This window comes from Annulohypoxylon maeteangense (genome assembly GCF_022496945.1).
Source record: "Annulohypoxylon maeteangense strain CBS 123835 unplaced genomic scaffold GGS22scaffold_1, whole genome shotgun sequence".
Taxonomy (NCBI): Eukaryota; Fungi; Ascomycota; class Sordariomycetes; order Xylariales; family Hypoxylaceae; genus Annulohypoxylon; species Annulohypoxylon maeteangense.
Genome location: NW_025953248.1, coordinates 2,707,434 through 2,723,690, shown reverse-complemented (window position 1 = coordinate 2,723,690; position 16,257 = coordinate 2,707,434). Strand labels below are relative to the sequence as shown.

Below are 16,257 nucleotides of genomic sequence, written 5' to 3'. Positions count from 1 at the left end.
ACCTGAAGCTCTGGGGCTGCTTGCTGGATAGCACCTACCCAAACTTTGAAATACAAGGTACTTAATAGGTACTCTATATATACTAAGGATGAACCAGCATTGGCTCTTTCCTTGAAAAAAGAAACAAAGTATATTATATAGGTAATCAATTGTCTTTGGAAATATTGAATATTTTATTTACGTTCTTTTCAGAACGTGGTTTCCTTTTTCTGGAAGCTGTTATCCAAATGTCACATTCTGTTGCTGTTCTTGTTAGGAAGGAGCAGGGGAGAGATTCAGAGCTTTATCAGCTGTTGACCCGCCCTATAATCCCCGCGTTTTAGCTTATCGCCGGACCGTTGCATCATCTTTCAATACCTCCCACTCCCACCAACAAAATTCCCTTTCACTGAAGCTCCCTCTTTTTTTTTTTTTTTTTTTTTTTGTACAATTCTTGTCTACTATACCACGACAAGCTATATTGTAGTTCGCCCAAACCATGCGAAACCCACGAAATGGCTTACATAGCGCCTATCCACCGGCCTAACAGTGTCCGACATGCGCTGCGTGTTAACCTGTTTCCTGGAGAGGACGAATGCCTCATTCTTGCGTGGGTCCTCCTAAGCGCATGCACGACGTAATGATGAAGAAGGGCTAACTTCTTGCAGCAAAACCAACCGTTTGGAGATATGGAAGCTCGAGGAATCTGGTACACTGGTACATACCGACACAAAGGCTATTAACGGGACCATTTCTATCCTACAGAAGCTCCGACCTAGAGATGCCGAGACCGAGATAGTCTTCGTAGGAACCGACAGATTCCACTACTTCACATTCGGATGGAATTCCGTAGACGGAAAGTTAGAGACCATCGATTCATTTTTTGATATTCACGAAAAACATTTGCGAGATGCCCAAAGCCAGGATATGTGTGCTGTCGACCCGACAGGACGATTCATGGCTGTCCTTCTTTGGGAAGGAGTCATCAATGTCCTCCGCATGCACACAGTCAAGAGCAAGAGACAGAATTTGCATTGGATGGATCAAATACGGGTATCTGAGCTTTTTATAAAATGTGTAACTTTCCTACACGTCGAAACCGGCCACCCGAAGATTGCATTCCTATACCAGTCCCGAACCGATATACCAGACTCCCAACTCGTCACCTACCGTTTGACGTCAGATGATAAGAATACGGAAGTTTCGCGATTTGAAGTTCGCGATCAGGTTGATCGCATGGAGACCCCTGATCCCGGCGCTTCCATATTGATACCAGTTCGTAGGGGTGAAGGAGACCAAAAACGGTACATCATAAGAAACGCATCTACCGCGCGGGCCCAACTTGGCGGCGTAATTATTGTTGGCGAGACTCGCTTGCTTTACTATGACGATGCTGCCAAGAAGAAAGTTGAGGCAGTCCTACCAGAATCCTCCATATTCGTCGCCTGGGCCGAATACGACGTCTCGCGTTACTTTCTTGGGGATGATTACGGAGTCTTATGGTTACTAGAAATCCTCCTGGACGGAGCTGTGGTAACTGACTTGCAGATGACTAAGATCGGTATAACTCCAAGGGCCAATAGTCTCGTTTACATGGGAAACAACATTCTGTTTGTCGGATCTCACTATGGCGACTCGCAAGTCTTCCGTGTTAACCTCGGTGATTCGAACTCACTAGAGACGATACAAACCCTGAATAACATTGCTCCTATATTAGACCTCAACATTATGGATATGGGAAATCGCGAAGGAGAAGGACAGACTACTAATGAATACTCTTCCGGCCAAGCGAGGATTGTCACTGGGAGTGGCGTTTACAAGGATGGAAGCCTGCGGAGTGTGCGGAGTGGCGTTGGATTAGACGACGTCGGAGTTCTCGCTGACATGGAGAACGTCCGAGCATTATTCTCTCTCCAGTCGGACGGAACCTCTAAGATCGACACATTGGTGGTCTCATTCTTAACCGAAACTCGCGTATTCACATTTAGTCCCACAGGTGAAGTTGAAGAAATCGAAGAGTTTAAGGGCATGGTGTTTAGCGAACAGACTCTATTAGCCCAGAACCTACCCAATGGCCGGCTTCTTCAGATTACAACAACCAGCGCTTTACTCGTTGACATAGACAGCGGTGTCGTCGCATCGATATGGAGACCAGCCGAGGGACAAATTACCAATGTTTCGGCAAATAACGAATGGGTCCTCCTATCCGTTGATGGAAGAATAATCATATCACTACAAATACAACAGGACCTTGTTCGTGTAGTAGATAATGATCTCGAAGAGAAAGATCAAGTTGCCTGCATTCACTTGCCCCCCGAATTCCCGAGCATTGGCGTGGTTGGCTTTTGGAAATCAGGCACAATCTCTATCATCGATCTCAACACACTGCAATCTATTCATGGAGAGAACCTACGACGAAAGGACAATAACGCTTCTATACCCAGAGATATCGCTCTCGCACAAGTCCTGCCTACGCATTTAGCTGGCCCGACATTGTTTGTAGCTATGGAAGATGGCTATGTTATCACATTTAGTGTCTCCAAATCTGATTTTTCTCTGTCTGGCCGAAAGAGTGTCGTCCTAGGGACACGGCAAGCCAGACTACAGCTGCTTCCTCGGGAAGCCGGAATTTATAACGTGTTCGCAACTAGTGAACATCCTAGCTTGATATACGGAGCAGAAGGTAGAATAGTCTACTCCGCAGTCACAGCTGATGATGCGACCTGCGTTTGTTTGTTCGATTCCGAAGCCTTCCCAGGCTCTATTGTTGTCGCAACAGAGAAAGAAATCAAGATCTCCACAATCGACACAGAGCGCCGTACACATGTACAAACTTTACCCACAGGAGAAACTATCCGTCGCATAGCCTATTCTCGTAACGAACGGGCCTTTGGATTAGGTTGCTTCCATAGAGAAGTGAGGGACAATGAAGAGATTCTCACTAACTCCTTTAAGCTAGTCGATGAGGTCGTATTCAAGCAGCTCGGGAGCTTTGCTCTAGACAGCTCACCTAGAGTAGAAATGGTGGAAGCCGTGATCCGAGCCGAGCTTCCAGATTCTTATGGAGAGTTGGTTGAGAGGTTCCTGGTTGGCACCTCCTATCTAACTTACGCCGACGGTTCTGCACCGGATGATGCTATTCGAGGCCGGATATTAGTTCTCGGAGTCGACGGCGAGAGGAGTCCATATCTCATCACTAGCCGGAGGTTAAAAGGCGCTTGTAGGTGTCTTAACGTCCTAGGCGACAAGATTGTTGCGGCCTTGACTAAAACAGTGGTCATGTATTCATACATCGAAACGACTTCAACGACTGCAGAGATGAAAAAGATTGCATCTTATCGTCCGGCTACATACCCTGTGGATCTATCAATCAAGGATAACATCATCGCTGTCGCCGATGTAATGAAATCCATGACTTTGATTGAGTATGTCCCGCCTACAGATGGCCAAGGCGCAAAGCTTGTCGAAGTAGCAAGGCATTATCAATCCGTCTGGTCCACTGCTGTATGTCACATAGATCAAGAGTCGTGGCTAGAATCGGATACGCAAGGTAATTTATTAGTCTTGAGACAAAATCTAGCTGGTGTCACATTAGAGGACAAGCGTCGGATGGAGGTAACCAGTGAGATAAACTTGGGCGAGATGGTAAATAAGATACGAAAGGTCACCGTTGACGCAAGCGAAAGTGCTATCATCACACCACATGCATTTCTCGGCACGGTAAGTTCTTCTGTTTATTAACTCATATGAGATACACTGACTAACAATTGGAATAACAGGTCGAAGGTGGCGTGTATCTATTCGGTGTCATTGCACCCAATTACCAGGACCTCCTCATTCGCTTCCAAACCAAACTCGCTGAGTTTGTGGAGACTACCGGTAACATACTCTTCTCAAGATATCGTTCTTTTAGGAACGAGGAACGTGAATCGGAAGGGCCATTCCGGTTCATTGATGGTGAATTTCTTGAACGATTCTTAGATATCGATGAGAAGACTCAAGTAGAGATTTGCGCAGGGTTGGGTCCGGATGTTGAAGCTATACGGAACTTGGTGGAGGAGTTAAAACGGATGCACTAGATTACGGGTTGGTGTATTTGGGCTCTCATAGGGGCATGATGGAATGATTATGAACGAGGCGTTAGGCTAGCATCTATGGCATAAGCAAAACTTTGAAACCGAAAACATATTGAAAATAATTACTGGCGTATTGACCATGGTCAATTGAAGTACTATGCGCAGTATGCGTATAGTGCTGCGTATAATTTGAGCATATAATTATGTAATTATGTGTATGCGACGTCACAGGAAGATCCATTGATCACATGACACAAAAGCTTAGCTGACTCATCAAGATCGGGCTAACCCGAATAATTTTGGCCAATCACCGGACACCAATTTCAGAGCTCTTGTAATTTTTGGTGGGTTGGACCAATTACCTAACGTCCCATTGGCAATCGCAGTTTAGGTTAGCTCAGAAACCTTACCCGAAGTCTTTCGATATTCGTTCCCGAAAAAAAGTACCTCAACCTCAACCTACGCTCTCCTACCCGAAGACGAGTCCCAATTGATCCCGCACAACGCCATGGCGCCCCTTACGATCGCTTCCCGCGCCCTTGCGCGAGGAGTGTCGAAGTCCTGTACCCGCGTCGCCGCCGCACGCACCCTCACCACGACACCCCAGCGAAACGATGCCGCACATGGCGGATCCTACTCCAGCCCGTTCAAGGGCGAGCAGAGCTCGACTAAGATCCCGGACTTCGGTCACTACTTCAATAAGGGCAGCTCGAATACCAACCTGCTCTACCAGTACTTCATGGTCGGCACCCTAGGCGCCATCACGGCTGCCGGTGCTAAATCGACGGTGCAAGGTATGTTGCGCTCAAGGCTATCCAGACGGATGTGTTAGCTAGAGGCATCAATTGGATATATTGATCGGTTGCTTAAGCGCATATATCTAATACTCTGCGGATATACAGAATTCCTAAAGAACATGTCCGCGTCCGCCGACGTCTTGGCCATGGCCAAGGTCGAGGTCGACCTCAACGCGATCCCCGAGGGCAAGAACGTCATCATCAAGTGGAGAGGAAAGCCGGTTTTCATCCGACACCGTACCGAGGAGGAGATCGGCGAGGCGAACTCGGTCAATGTTGCTTCGTTAAGAGATCCTCAAGCTGACGAGGACCGTGTTCAGAAGCCGGAGTGGCTGGTCATGTTGGGTACGATTACCTTCCTTTCACCCGAAATATCTATCCATTGCTCCCAGATTCTCTCTGGTGATAGGTTATGGTGGTTATGAACGGAATAATAATACTAATATTCGATATTGTAGGTGTCTGCACACATCTAGGTTGTGTCCCCATCGGCGAGGCTGGAGATTTCGGCGGATGGTTCTGCCCGTGCCACGGTTCCCACTACGATATCTCTGGACGTATAAGGAAAGGACCGGCTCCGCTCAACCTCGAGATTCCCACATACGAGTTCCCCGAGGACGACAAGCTGGTCATCGGTTAAGCGAAGGTGGGGGATTGTGTGCATGTACAATTACATATCCAACCACTCCACCACCACCACTACTACTAGACTCGTGCCTCACCACCTACCACCATTTTTCACCGTCGAGCCGGGGGCAGGATATGATAGACATAATGGCAAAAAAGATCGTGAGGTTGCATGGCATTCTTTAGAAGTTTTCCCTTGGCGCTGCCATACTGTACAAAAACAAATCAAAACTTGTGAAGCTTAAAAATACCCGTGGTTCTCTTATGACTTGTTTACTTATTTGTGTTGGGTGATGATATCGAATATCTGGGCAAGTGTCATTGATAATCAAACAATGGAATATTGAGCTATTCCTTGTCTTGCTACGGGAGTTCCCAAAGCAGATCAATCTCTAATTATCTAAGATCTCGATCGAATCCAGTTTTTGATTATTGATGAGCGAGAATTATTAGATCACATCAAGTTATATGTGTGCTAAAGACGAGACGAGACTTGGAGAGCACCTCCGCTTTTCTGGCTCTGAGTAGGCTATAATTGGGTAGATTACCTAGGTAATATCTAACGACGATCATGGACAGGAATGGCTTCGTATGATACTCATATAAGGCAAGTATGTGTATTATGTAAAAACCAAAGTTCGGATGAGACTCCCAAGAGACGATCAATCGGTCTTGACGGATGGTCGGACGAGTTGTGTGTGTGTCGTCTACATGCTACATGTCAAAACATGTCAGAGTCTCATTATGTGGCATACCCAAAAATGGTCGGGGTGAGAAGGACTTCTTGTAGTTGTCAGAGCCAAGTCTATGGTTCTATGGATGGAGCCATATACGACATCATAAGATTTCCTAGGCACGGGAAGGCATCGTCTGCCGGTAGTTCTTTGACTTGGCATCGTCACAGGAGTATTTGTTTTCAATTTTATCTAAATGATTGAAATGTGAAGAGTAACTATGCGTAGACATTCGAGAAGCCGAGGTATCATGCATCTGATATTTCTAGAGGCCAATACCTAGTAACTTGAAGCAAGACCATCTCGGATTAATTTGACGATGAAAAAAGACTCTGCGACGATTCACGCGCTCATGTAACCCTGGCTTATGTTCCTGGGGGCCACGAGATCTTGAGTTGTGACAAGTGATACTCAATAGAATTGTTGTTGTTATTGTCTAAAGGTTGTTGTCGGCACCCGGCATATTGTTAACACAAAACACAGCTGAATTACTCGCATTTCCATGGTGGAGTTAAGCCTTAGGGCGATCCAGGTTGGGGCTAGGGGTGTCTCGCGTGTCATATTAACCTATCACAACCCCTGCTGCCCCCGGACGCGGCTCGATCATGATGAGACACTTAGGGTAGGATAGTCGGTCTCATCCCAACTTCATCAGTCTCGAAACTGAAAATGAGTGCTATTACACGCTCTCACAAGGGGCCGGAGCCCACCTCGTCCCAAGCAATACGGCAGCTTGACACAGACACCGTCAATTGACTACCCCAAACGGGAATTTTCTTTACGATCCTCAGCCAGAATTGATGAGCTGATGACAAGGCCATTGATCTGCTTTCATCAATAGCCGCGCTAAAAACCATGCGCGGCTCATCGGTCCTCGCGCCGAGTAGTGAAGATGATATCCTGGGTCTGATCTCTCTTCCATTGCCTCCCTGAAAGCGATTCATCTCATTCCTTGGCTTCCATTCCTCCTCCGGCTTCTACTCGAGCCGATATTGACCATCCTGGCTGTCTATCCTAGATTGGGACGACGATGTTTCTTCTCTAGCCCAAGATGAGATGTTGGGACGATTAGATCTACGAGGCTGGGGTTCAATGAAGGAAAAAACGGGGCCCGATATAACCTCTTCTGGTGCGACAGTTAGTTTAGATGGTTCTTGGCGGTAGGAGCGTGCCGCCCCCGGAATAGTCTGCCGGGCTCATACTACTCTGAAGCCTCGCCAACGCGTACACTCTAGCATGTACCGTCCACTTGGCGCTCGTTCGATCCTCAGCGTTTCAATGCTGTATATATAGAGATGGCTGTCCCCAGACGATACAGATACAGCTATTCTCTTCTTCCTTATCCGACGACAGCACATCTTTCCAACCCTGTTACGTTCTTTCTTTCTAGTTCTGGGAACTATCTTTCTTCTCGTTTCATTCTCACGTTCTTTTTCGCTTCGGCATTTCTATCATCGGGCAGGGCCTCTTTATACTTACGATCTCTACTTTTTACGAACGATCGTTAACTTCGAAATCCGACAATATGAAGGTTGAAACGAGTGCTGTTTTGTTGGCCATGATGGGTGTGGCTTCTGCCCGCCCTGATGCCGTCAGGTTGTTCCGAAAGAACCGCCATGACTCAGCCAAGGTCAGGCGCGAGGTTCCTCGTAGGTCACACTTTGGCTGGATTAATTGAATGGGGATGGGATACTAACACTCTTACAGAGGAGCACTCCCACAACAAGTTCCTCACTGGTGTTGGTGCCGCCTTGAACTTGAACAACGTTGACCAGGTCCAAGACCCCGTCTTCGCTCTACTAGGCAACGCCGCTGCTGCTCAGGGTGCCGGCAAAGTCACAAACTTGGACTGCCTGCAACAGCGTGTTGCTGACCAGGCTTTCACCAACGCCAAGGCAGCTAACGATGTCGAGGGCATGACCAACGCCCTCATCTTCCGTGCCCTTGTACGTATCGCATTCCGAGTGATCTCATTTTAGAGGAATCTAACAACAGATTAGGAGAGGAACACTGGTTCCGTCGGCCTTGCCTCCGTTCTTTGCACTGAAACTGCTAAGAACCCTGAGATCGCCGCTCTTCAACAGCACCAAGACCCCGCCTCAAACGGTGCTGCTGCTCTAAACAAGAAGATCACTCTTGAGCTAGCTTCTCAGCTCTCGGCGATCGGCGCCGATCCTCAACTCGCCTTACAATCCGGAACATTCGCACCTGGAAAGGTATGATTATCCCCAAAATCACTTAATTAGCCGGTCGTAACTAAATGATTATAGGTTGGCGACACAACCGGCGCTGGAAACACGTGCGATACCGAGGACGACGCAGAGGGTTGCATTTTCACCCAAAACCTCCTCGTCGAGGATGCCACTGCCGCCGAGATCACCGCTGCCGTCGCTTCCGCCGGTGGCAAGGCAAAGGCTGGCAACGCTAACTCTAACGTTGGAAACTCCACTGGTAACGCCGCCGCTGATGATGGTGAGTTGACCCGCTTTTCAAGTTGAAATACCTATGCTAACAACACCAGCATGCGAAGACGATGCCGCCAGCAACAATAACGCCGGCGCTGCTACCAACAACAATGCTGGCGCTGCTACCAATGCCGGTGCTGCCACTAAAGCAGGCAACGGAGCAACCGCTACTACCGGCAACAACGTCAACACCTTCACCGGCAGCGTCGGCTCCGCCCCCGTTCCCGTAGTCAGCTCCAACGCCGCGAAGCCCTTCTCCGTCAACGGCGCGCAATTCCTCAACCAAGGCGCAGCCATCCAGCGCGCCTGCGACGTACAAAAGAACGCCTGCGCGAACGCAGCCAACGGCGGCTCCGCCTCCATCACCGTCGCCGACTGCGACGCGCAGCAGAAGCAGTGCGTAGCCCAGAACAACGGAGCCAAGCGTCGCCAGGCCGCCGCCGACACCGGCGACTGCGGATCCCCCGCCATCTCCTTCGGCAAGCAGTCCGACCGCCCCAACGAGAACGCCTTCGCGCCTGTTGATAAGAAGGACTTCAACCATGGATCCGCGCTCAAGCCTGCTGTCATCACTAGCTTCATCTGCCAGCAGCTCGGCTCCAAGTGCGGTGCTAGTGCTGCTACTGTTGATGCTTGCAATGAGGGTGCCGATGCGGCGAACTCGCTTTCGGGCCAGGCTGCTGCTGATGCGTTCAATGCTGCGCTTGGTGTTTAGAGAGGGGATGGAAGGACTGTCTTTGCTCGCTCGGTTTTAGAGGGTGGGCTGGATGGGAAGTCATGATGAATGATCGAAAGTATGGGATTTTTGTAGATTTAAGAGTTAAGGGGTTTATAAGTTTAAATGTGACGTCTGCTTCGTGATGAAGGTTCTCTTGTCACTTCAATATGTGAGGAATGAATGTACGGAACGTTCGCGGTATCTCGACTTGACATACGTGAAATGTTGACTCATTGTGCTTAGGTAAAAGATTAGAATGATGAGATGCACACTGGGCAGTGTTCAGCCACCAAAGTCCGACTCGGGATGACTTAAAAATGACCAAGTAATTATGACTAATATATTAGTCAGCTAAATCAGATTAGTCAGATTAGTCATCGCTCCTGACATAAAGATGAATCGGGGTTCGGTCCTAAGATTTTGTATTATGAAATCTTAGTCAGCCGGACTTTTCCCCTGTCACCTCGCCGCAGAGAACATCAGATCTAAATAGCCTCATATCTGTTAACATCATTAATTGACGAAAATTCACCTTCAGCTTTGAAGAAATTATTCTAGTGAGGATTGTCCCAAATTCAAATCCAGTCCCACTGTCTTAAACATACTGTAAGGCCGTGTTGGTATCTCGAGAGCGGTCAACCCCACTCCCTCATAATCTTGAACTATCTCTAGGAGAGCAATGCCGAAGTTTGAGTTCGTAAATGTAGCATGCCCCGGCGACGTAAAACAACATTCCACTGCAATTCGCCGCCATGTCATGAAAGATATCGGTAAGGCACGCAGGAAACCGCGGACGAAGAAGGGCAAGGTCATCATGGGAGAGGGTAGCTCTTCTGCTACTACAGATCAGGATGAAGCGCAACCAAGTAGCCCATCTCGAGTTGTGAGACTACCAAGTCCAAGAATGGATGGTACTTTGCATACAATAGTATTTCCTATCAATATGGACCAGAAACGGCTAAATCTAATCCAATACGGTAAATACATCCCCACAACGCTACAACTGACTCGATATCTAATCGTGATAATAGTCGTCGATGAGGCCCGTAATACATATCGGCCGTTTCGGTTTCCATGGCTAACCATGGGCTTATCGGATATAGCTGCCTGGCACATCACCCTTGCGAACGCAGTAGTCTATCGCGGTATGAAGCCAGGGGAGAAGAAGAGTGAATTTACCAATCTTGAGGCTATGAAATGGTACACGTTATCCTTAGCCTCAATTACCAAGAGGCTTGCAGATCCAGCCGAAAGTGAAAGCGAGGGACTTATTATTGCTGTTACTGGTTTTGTCTGTCATGATGTACGTTTTATCCCTTATTGACCAGATATTTAGCCTCAGTAGACGGTGATACTGATAGTCCGTAAGGCTTCCATAGGCAATTTCGAACGCTTTGCTATCCATATAGAAGGACTTCAGCGCTTGATTAATAAAAAAGGGGGACTACATGCTTTGAGCAGTCCGTTCCTAAGATTGATGATATCTTGGTAAGTCGTTCATCCAAACATGTAACACAGGATACCAATCTCATAAAATTATAACAATAGGCTTGATCTAGCCGGGGCAACGTACTTTAATTCCAAACCACGTTTTCACATCCCAAGAGACTCCATCACGCAGATCGACACCAGCAATAATTCCCAGTATCTACGTCAATTGTTGCAATCCTGGGACGCGGATTGTCCCACGTTAGGTGATATCATGAGTGCCATGAATGCAACTGCGGCCGCTGCCGCCTATATTAATCAAAATCAAGACACTCCCAACTTTTGGATAGACGATGTGAAGATAGCGCGAGTTTTAAGCCCAGCTTTTCACGAGATCCTTACTCTCGAGGGAATCCCCCTTCCCGATGATCCATTAAATCCCGAGTATTCCGGTATCGCGGCTAGAGAGGCCTTTCGGCGAGCTGCACTCATATTCTTGGCCGCCATCAAGATCCGAATGGGTGCCGGGGCTTTGGAGATGGGGAAACACCTCGAGGCGTTCCGTCAAATCTCACAGCTACCCTTAGTAAACTGGGGCCTTGTGGCCGAGCTGAACCTGTGGGCTCATATAATAAGCGCTATGCAGGAAGAGAGCCCAAGCCGGGCTTGGCATGTGCTGACCATTGTTGGTATCATGGAAAACATAGGCTTGCAGACCGGAAACCAGGCCATGGATCTCGCCCGTGGCGTTATATGGGTAGATGCTATAGACGGGGGAAAGTCGGATTCACTCTGCCGCGAGATTGATAATTACTTGGAGGCAACGTTATCTCAACGACTAGAAAATATACCCGTGGATCCCAATTTCGACATGACGTCCGGAAATATCGAGAGCTGATGTAGACAAAACACAATTACCGATCTAATTGAACGCCAAATTGTAACTAATGGGAGCAGAATGAGGTATGACTAACGCTAAGAGCGGAGCGGAGACTGAATACATAAAAATGGATTATAATCCCCCTTTACTTCCGGCTCTTCAGGGCTCAGCAATTTCCAAGAATACCAGCATCTACAGCAATATACTTCGCAGTTAGCCAACGGCTCTTCTCTGACGCTATCAGTAGCACTACGTCAGCCATATGTTGTGGTTCCCCAATGCGATCGGAACCTCGCTGCTGGACGACCAGTTCCGAGGCCGTCTCCGGTGTCTTGTCGACTAGATCGGTGGCGATTGGGCCCGGTGCTACCGTGTTTACCGTGATCCCATGAGTACGGCCGAGCTGTCGACGCATGATTAGTACCTATAAACCCAAGGAATTTATGCACCTTGGTCTCTCCTCACCTCGCCAGCCCAAAGCACAGTTAGGATGTCCAAAGCTGATTTGGCCGCTGCATAGACGGGTAGGGCGACTGGAAATGTCCTCGAGCCTATACTTCCGATATTGATAATCCTGCCTCCTTTCGGCATCTTGCCCAGGCCAACCACCGCCTGGGTTAAGTACAGCGGGCCGTACACCAAGACAGAGAATTGCTTCTCAATATCTGCGACTGTGGCCTCCAGGAGTGGACCAGGACGTGTGAGTCCTGCGTTATTGACTAAAGAGAGCCCCTTGTTAAATAAAAATTCCAACAATTATATGCCTCAGGGAAGCTCAGCGACTCCTACATACCGAGAATGTCAATATGGTCCACCCCTAGCTGCTTCATCGTCTCCGCAACAATTCGTTGAGCGCCTTCCGGACTCGACACATCCTGATGGACTACAGCTACGCCGACCTTGTACTCGTCCCGGATCGACTGGGCTAAGTCTTCCGCCGGCTTAGCAGATCTCTCGGAGACGTAGTTGATGGTCACAGAAACACCATTGCGTGCTAGTGTTCTGGCGATTGCGGCTCCGATTCCGTTGGGCCGACCACTTCCCGTGACGATAGCAACTTTCCCGGCGAGATCGCTGAAGTCATCTCCAGGCATCTTGTTGAAGTGGACGAGTTGATCGTGTATATAGGTTAAACAACAGTTGTGACTTGGGTTGTTCTAGGAACTCGAGAGTGTCAGTCTTGAAGGTATCAGAGAGAGGGTAAACTGCGTAGTACTACCGCTGGGCTGATGGTTTACTAGATGAGCTGTCATGAGCAAGTTCGAGGGACCTTGAAGCTTCTTATATAATAAATGAAGACCGGAAGGCTCCAGCCTTGCTCACCTGATAACCAAATTATCACGCCTGATGAACAGCTGTCTCGTTTGTATGTTTCCTACGCCCTTCCCCTCTTTCGCATACTACTACCTACCATGTAAAATCGAGCATGGTGGCCTTATATTTTCCCTAGGTCCATTAACGCCGATCTGAAAGGGGGGTATAAGCAACCATATCACACTCGTGGGTTATTTTAGTCTTGGCTTCTGCAGCCATTGCTATAAATTTCCGCCTATCACTCACGACGGAGACTGTATTCCAATTTCCACCATATCTAGATATAACGCATTAGAAAGATGATATTCTCTATTGCTGGTATCACCTTACATGAGGCCGAAGATGCCGGCCGTGCCACTAGATTGCGTATGTGATGCTACTTGACCTACATGTGTTGGTTTTGATTAATTCCTCTGACATGTACTACTGGATACAGCATTCGCGGGGGACGACCAATTAACCTTTAGCTAGAGCCTGAACGAAGTCTCTTTTGAGAACATTTTGGGATTACTCAGCTCAAATTAAGTAAGTCACCAGATAGTTGCAGAACCGAAGCCTCCCGGAGGTACGGTTCTTTTACGACTCATCATGGGATCTCTCCGAGACAAATTCGGAGCAAGACGAATCGATAATTACCTGCAGAGAATTTCTGGAATCACAACCCACCAACCTTGAGTACTATAGCTAAAGCTTGATCTTATGTGATAATAAGGGGGTGACATTCTGATTAGTGAGACCCAATGGCGGAAATAATCCGTATAGCTTCGGAAGATAAATGCTTAAGTTAGCTTTATGTGCGCTTCAGCCTTACGGCTCCTTAGTTATTAGTTTTTTCAGGGCACAATTATTTTCTTACGTGTGGGAAGTGGTGTCAAGCAGCCAGTTATACATCAGTAGCTTTTCATTATTCCGAAAGCAGATCCACTATAATCTGCAACTGGAGAGTGCTGTGCCGCTCTCGCCTTTGATATCTTAGACGCCCGCCTGACCGACTCCAACGAAGATCTTCATAGCTACAAACGAGAAGGGGTACCCTTGCGATCTATAGCAATTGGTGACTCAGTAGCTTCGTCCGAACATGACGAATTTCTCAGCGAGTCGTTTGCATTCCGGGTTCAGGCATTTGGTCTCACCCTTGACCAAGCCTTCCGGCTGCTCGAAGGGAATACATAAACTCTTCATGCCCATCGATGGGGCTCTTTGAGCCTCTGGGGTATTAGGGTCCTCGTCCGTGCGTCCCGTTGTCAACTCCTTAATCTGTTCCTCGCACTTGCCGTCGAGACAGAAGGGGATAATAACGACATTCTTGGCATCTAAGGCAGGGACTACATCATCCCACTTCTTCACGATAACACGATGCTCTCTGTAGGCCTTCTCTGCCTTGCTGTACATATCGGCCTGGATAGTCTCGAGGAGTTCGGGGACCTTCGTACTTAGTTCTGCTAGAGGAATGGTGCCCTTCTCACCATTATCTCGGCGTGCGAAGCTGACGACTTCCTTGGCGGCGTCCTTCGGTCCAAACTCTAGACGCAATGGGACGCCCTTCAATTCCCAGTCGTTAAACTTCCAGGCCGGGGTATAGCCATCTCTTAAGTCATCCTCGACACGCACACCTGCCTTCTTCAAGGTCTGTTTGATATCTTCGAGTTTCTCGTAATGCTTTGTCTTGTCTTCAGGAGTAGTGCTCTTGGTGATACCAACGGGGATCAAGATCGTCTGGATTTTGGCAATCCTCGGGGGAAGGACTAATCCCTTGTCGTCACCATGAATCATAACCATCACACCAATAACACGAGTTGACAGACCCCAGGAATTCTGCCAAACATTGATGTGCTTTCCCTTCTCGTTCGGGTCTTCCACTGTGATATCGAACATTCGGCTGAAGTTTTGGCCCAAGCAATGTGAAGTAGCACCTTGGATGCCTCGTCCGTTAGAAGGAATGTAGCCCTCGACTGTAGTGGTGTAATATCCACCAGCGAACTTCTCATTTTCGGTCTTAGTGCCTCGTACAACAGGAACTGCCAAGAGTTGCTCGTAAACACCAGCGTAAAGTTCAAGAATTTGTAGGACCTCTTCTCCGGCAAGCTCTTCAGTTAGATGTGCGGTGTGACCTTCTTGCCACAAGAATTCTCTTGCTCTCAGGAATGGAGTGGTTTGCTTTGCTTCCCATCGAACGACTGAGTTCCATTGGTTCAATCTGAAGGGGAGATCTCTGTGGCTGCGAATCCACTTTGAGTAATACGGGTACATGACGGCTTCGGATGTGGGACGAACGGCGACTGGAACCTCGAGGTTCTTGTCACCACTATTAGAGAAATTAATATTAGTTACCATCCGATAGAGGGGCATATAATTGAGGTAGATAAGGAAAGGGGAATGGTATAACTAACGCCTTCGTCACCCATGCGAGTTCAGGAGCAAAGCCTTCGACGTGGTCTTTCTCCTTTTCTAGGGACTTTTGAGACAAGAACATAGGAAAGTTAGTTTCGTCAACGCCCATAGCCTCAATACGCTCAGTGAACCATTTTCGAATGACGTTCCAGATATGCATGGTTGCAGGGCGCATGATGTAAAATCCCGAAATTTCGGTGTAGTACTCGACCATTTCGGCCTTGAGCACGACCTCTTGGTACCATTGTGCAAAGTTGTCGGCTTTCGAAGAGGTGATTCCAATGATATCGTCCACCTTTTTTCCGCCAACAACAGGGAGAGAAGCTTGCTTTGCCGCCTTTGCAGCTTTCTCGGCAGCTTTCTTGGCCTCTTTTTCAGCCTTCTTCAACGCACTCTTCGACTGCTCAACTGGCTTGTTCTCCTCCATGATTGTCTCGTGATTTTCTGAGAATTGAATTGGAAGGAATATTTTGATTTGAGAGAGAATAAAGTTGAAAACAAGGGGAGCTGTTACCACAAACTTAAATGAATGTAGTAATGCCTGAATAAATCTGAGTCACTCCGATGAAAGTGCCGCTTGGGGAACAAATAAGGAGGAAGGTACACAACCGTATTTGGTAGCAATAACGCGGCCTGGGAAATTTCAATAACTGCCCCGCGATTGCCCAATCTTCCAATGGTAGGATGGTGGGGTTCAAGGATGAAGTCGAGGGGTCCAAATCTTTGATAAGAGGGGCTGGCTGGCTGATAACGTTAAAATGGGTCTGTGCACATACACTCCAACCCCTCTACCGGTTCGGGAATAACCATTGCTTCCGCAAAAAAGTTACGGTGGGAACCGCTTAGAA

General features: G+C 48.0%; 6 protein-coding genes across 6 annotated transcripts; 4 read left to right on the top strand and 2 right to left on the bottom strand.

The window, feature by feature from the left end:
• Window positions 1-441: 441 nt before the first annotated feature.
• On the top strand, window positions 442-4,208 carry GGS22DRAFT_11380 (mono-functional DNA-alkylating methyl methanesulfonate N-term-domain-containing protein). The gene is made up of 3 exons (XM_047958025.1): window positions 442-589; window positions 648-3,699; window positions 3,759-4,208. Exons 1-3 carry the CDS (start codon window positions 495-497, stop codon window positions 4,056-4,058), a joined length of 3,447 nt encoding a protein of 1,148 aa, XP_047824115.1. The 5' UTR covers window positions 442-494; the 3' UTR covers window positions 4,059-4,208.
• A 247-nt stretch (window positions 4,209-4,455) lies between these two features.
• Window positions 4,456-6,000, top strand: GGS22DRAFT_150473 (ubiquinol-cytochrome c reductase iron-sulfur subunit, mitochondrial). The gene is made up of 3 exons (XM_047959310.1): window positions 4,456-4,849; window positions 4,958-5,197; window positions 5,311-6,000. The coding sequence occupies exons 1-3, from the start codon at window positions 4,564-4,566 to the stop codon at window positions 5,490-5,492; spliced, it is 708 nt and encodes a 235-aa protein (XP_047824114.1). The 5' UTR covers window positions 4,456-4,563; the 3' UTR covers window positions 5,493-6,000.
• Window positions 6,001-7,738: 1,738 nt separating this feature from the next.
• On the top strand, window positions 7,739-9,654 carry GGS22DRAFT_194405 (uncharacterized protein; the record flags this gene model as incomplete). The annotated part of the gene is made up of 5 exons (XM_047965501.1): window positions 7,739-7,862; window positions 7,921-8,159; window positions 8,214-8,429; window positions 8,484-8,685; window positions 8,735-9,654. 5 exons carry the CDS (start codon window positions 7,739-7,741, stop codon window positions 9,391-9,393), a joined length of 1,440 nt encoding a protein of 479 aa, XP_047824113.1. The 3' UTR covers window positions 9,394-9,654.
• A 192-nt stretch (window positions 9,655-9,846) lies between these two features.
• On the top strand, window positions 9,847-11,796 carry GGS22DRAFT_11318 (uncharacterized protein). The gene is made up of 4 exons (XM_047958010.1): window positions 9,847-10,373; window positions 10,428-10,699; window positions 10,766-10,884; window positions 10,945-11,796. Exons 1-4 carry the CDS (start codon window positions 10,076-10,078, stop codon window positions 11,720-11,722), a joined length of 1,467 nt encoding a protein of 488 aa, XP_047824112.1. The 5' UTR covers window positions 9,847-10,075; the 3' UTR covers window positions 11,723-11,796.
• Window positions 11,797-13,289, bottom strand: GGS22DRAFT_11315 (putative short-chain dehydrogenase). Its single transcript, XM_047958009.1, has 4 exons — window positions 13,028-13,289; window positions 12,498-12,861; window positions 12,170-12,423; window positions 11,797-12,107 (listed from the first exon to the last, which is right to left on the bottom strand). Exons 2-4 carry the CDS (start codon window positions 12,796-12,798, stop codon window positions 11,871-11,873), a joined length of 792 nt encoding a protein of 263 aa, XP_047824111.1. The 5' UTR covers window positions 12,799-12,861; window positions 13,028-13,289; the 3' UTR covers window positions 11,797-11,870.
• Window positions 13,290-13,654: 365 nt separating this feature from the next.
• Window positions 13,655-16,085, bottom strand: GGS22DRAFT_150463 (proline-tRNA ligase-like protein). Its single transcript, XM_047959309.1, has 2 exons — window positions 15,409-16,085; window positions 13,655-15,323 (listed from the first exon to the last, which is right to left on the bottom strand). Exons 1-2 carry the CDS (start codon window positions 15,834-15,836, stop codon window positions 14,078-14,080), a joined length of 1,674 nt encoding a protein of 557 aa, XP_047824110.1. The 5' UTR covers window positions 15,837-16,085; the 3' UTR covers window positions 13,655-14,077.
• Between the last annotated feature and the right edge of the window lie 172 nt (window positions 16,086-16,257).

Coding starts and splice junctions, on each gene's coding strand:
- GGS22DRAFT_11380 (XM_047958025.1), top strand. CDS start 495: ATGGCTTACATAGCGCCTATCCACCGGCCTAACAGTGTCCGACATGCG. Junction 590..647: donor GACGAATGCCTCATTCTTGC/GTGGGTCCTCCT, acceptor AACTTCTTGCAG/CAAAACCAACCGTTTGGAGA. Junction 3,700..3,758: donor CACATGCATTTCTCGGCACG/GTAAGTTCTTCT, acceptor TTGGAATAACAG/GTCGAAGGTGGCGTGTATCT.
- GGS22DRAFT_150473 (XM_047959310.1), top strand. CDS start 4,564: ATGGCGCCCCTTACGATCGCTTCCCGCGCCCTTGCGCGAGGAGTGTCG. Junction 4,850..4,957: donor TGCTAAATCGACGGTGCAAG/GTATGTTGCGCT, acceptor GCGGATATACAG/AATTCCTAAAGAACATGTCC. Junction 5,198..5,310: donor GGAGTGGCTGGTCATGTTGG/GTACGATTACCT, acceptor TCGATATTGTAG/GTGTCTGCACACATCTAGGT.
- GGS22DRAFT_11315 (XM_047958009.1), bottom strand. CDS start 12,798: ATGCCTGGAGATGACTTCAGCGATCTCGCCGGGAAAGTTGCTATCGTC. Junction 12,424..12,497: donor GGACCATATTGACATTCTCG/GTATGTAGGAGT, acceptor GGCTCTCTTTAG/TCAATAACGCAGGACTCACA. Junction 12,108..12,169: donor CTGTGCTTTGGGCTGGCGAG/GTGAGGAGAGAC, acceptor ATGCGTCGACAG/CTCGGCCGTACTCATGGGAT.
- GGS22DRAFT_150463 (XM_047959309.1), bottom strand. CDS start 15,836: ATGGAGGAGAACAAGCCAGTTGAGCAGTCGAAGAGTGCGTTGAAGAAG. Junction 15,324..15,408: donor CTCGCATGGGTGACGAAGGC/GTTAGTTATACC, acceptor TTTCTCTAATAG/TGGTGACAAGAACCTCGAGG.
- GGS22DRAFT_11318 (XM_047958010.1), top strand. CDS start 10,076: ATGCCGAAGTTTGAGTTCGTAAATGTAGCATGCCCCGGCGACGTAAAA. Junction 10,700..10,765: donor CTGGTTTTGTCTGTCATGAT/GTACGTTTTATC, acceptor ATAGTCCGTAAG/GCTTCCATAGGCAATTTCGA. Junction 10,885..10,944: donor CTAAGATTGATGATATCTTG/GTAAGTCGTTCA, acceptor TTATAACAATAG/GCTTGATCTAGCCGGGGCAA.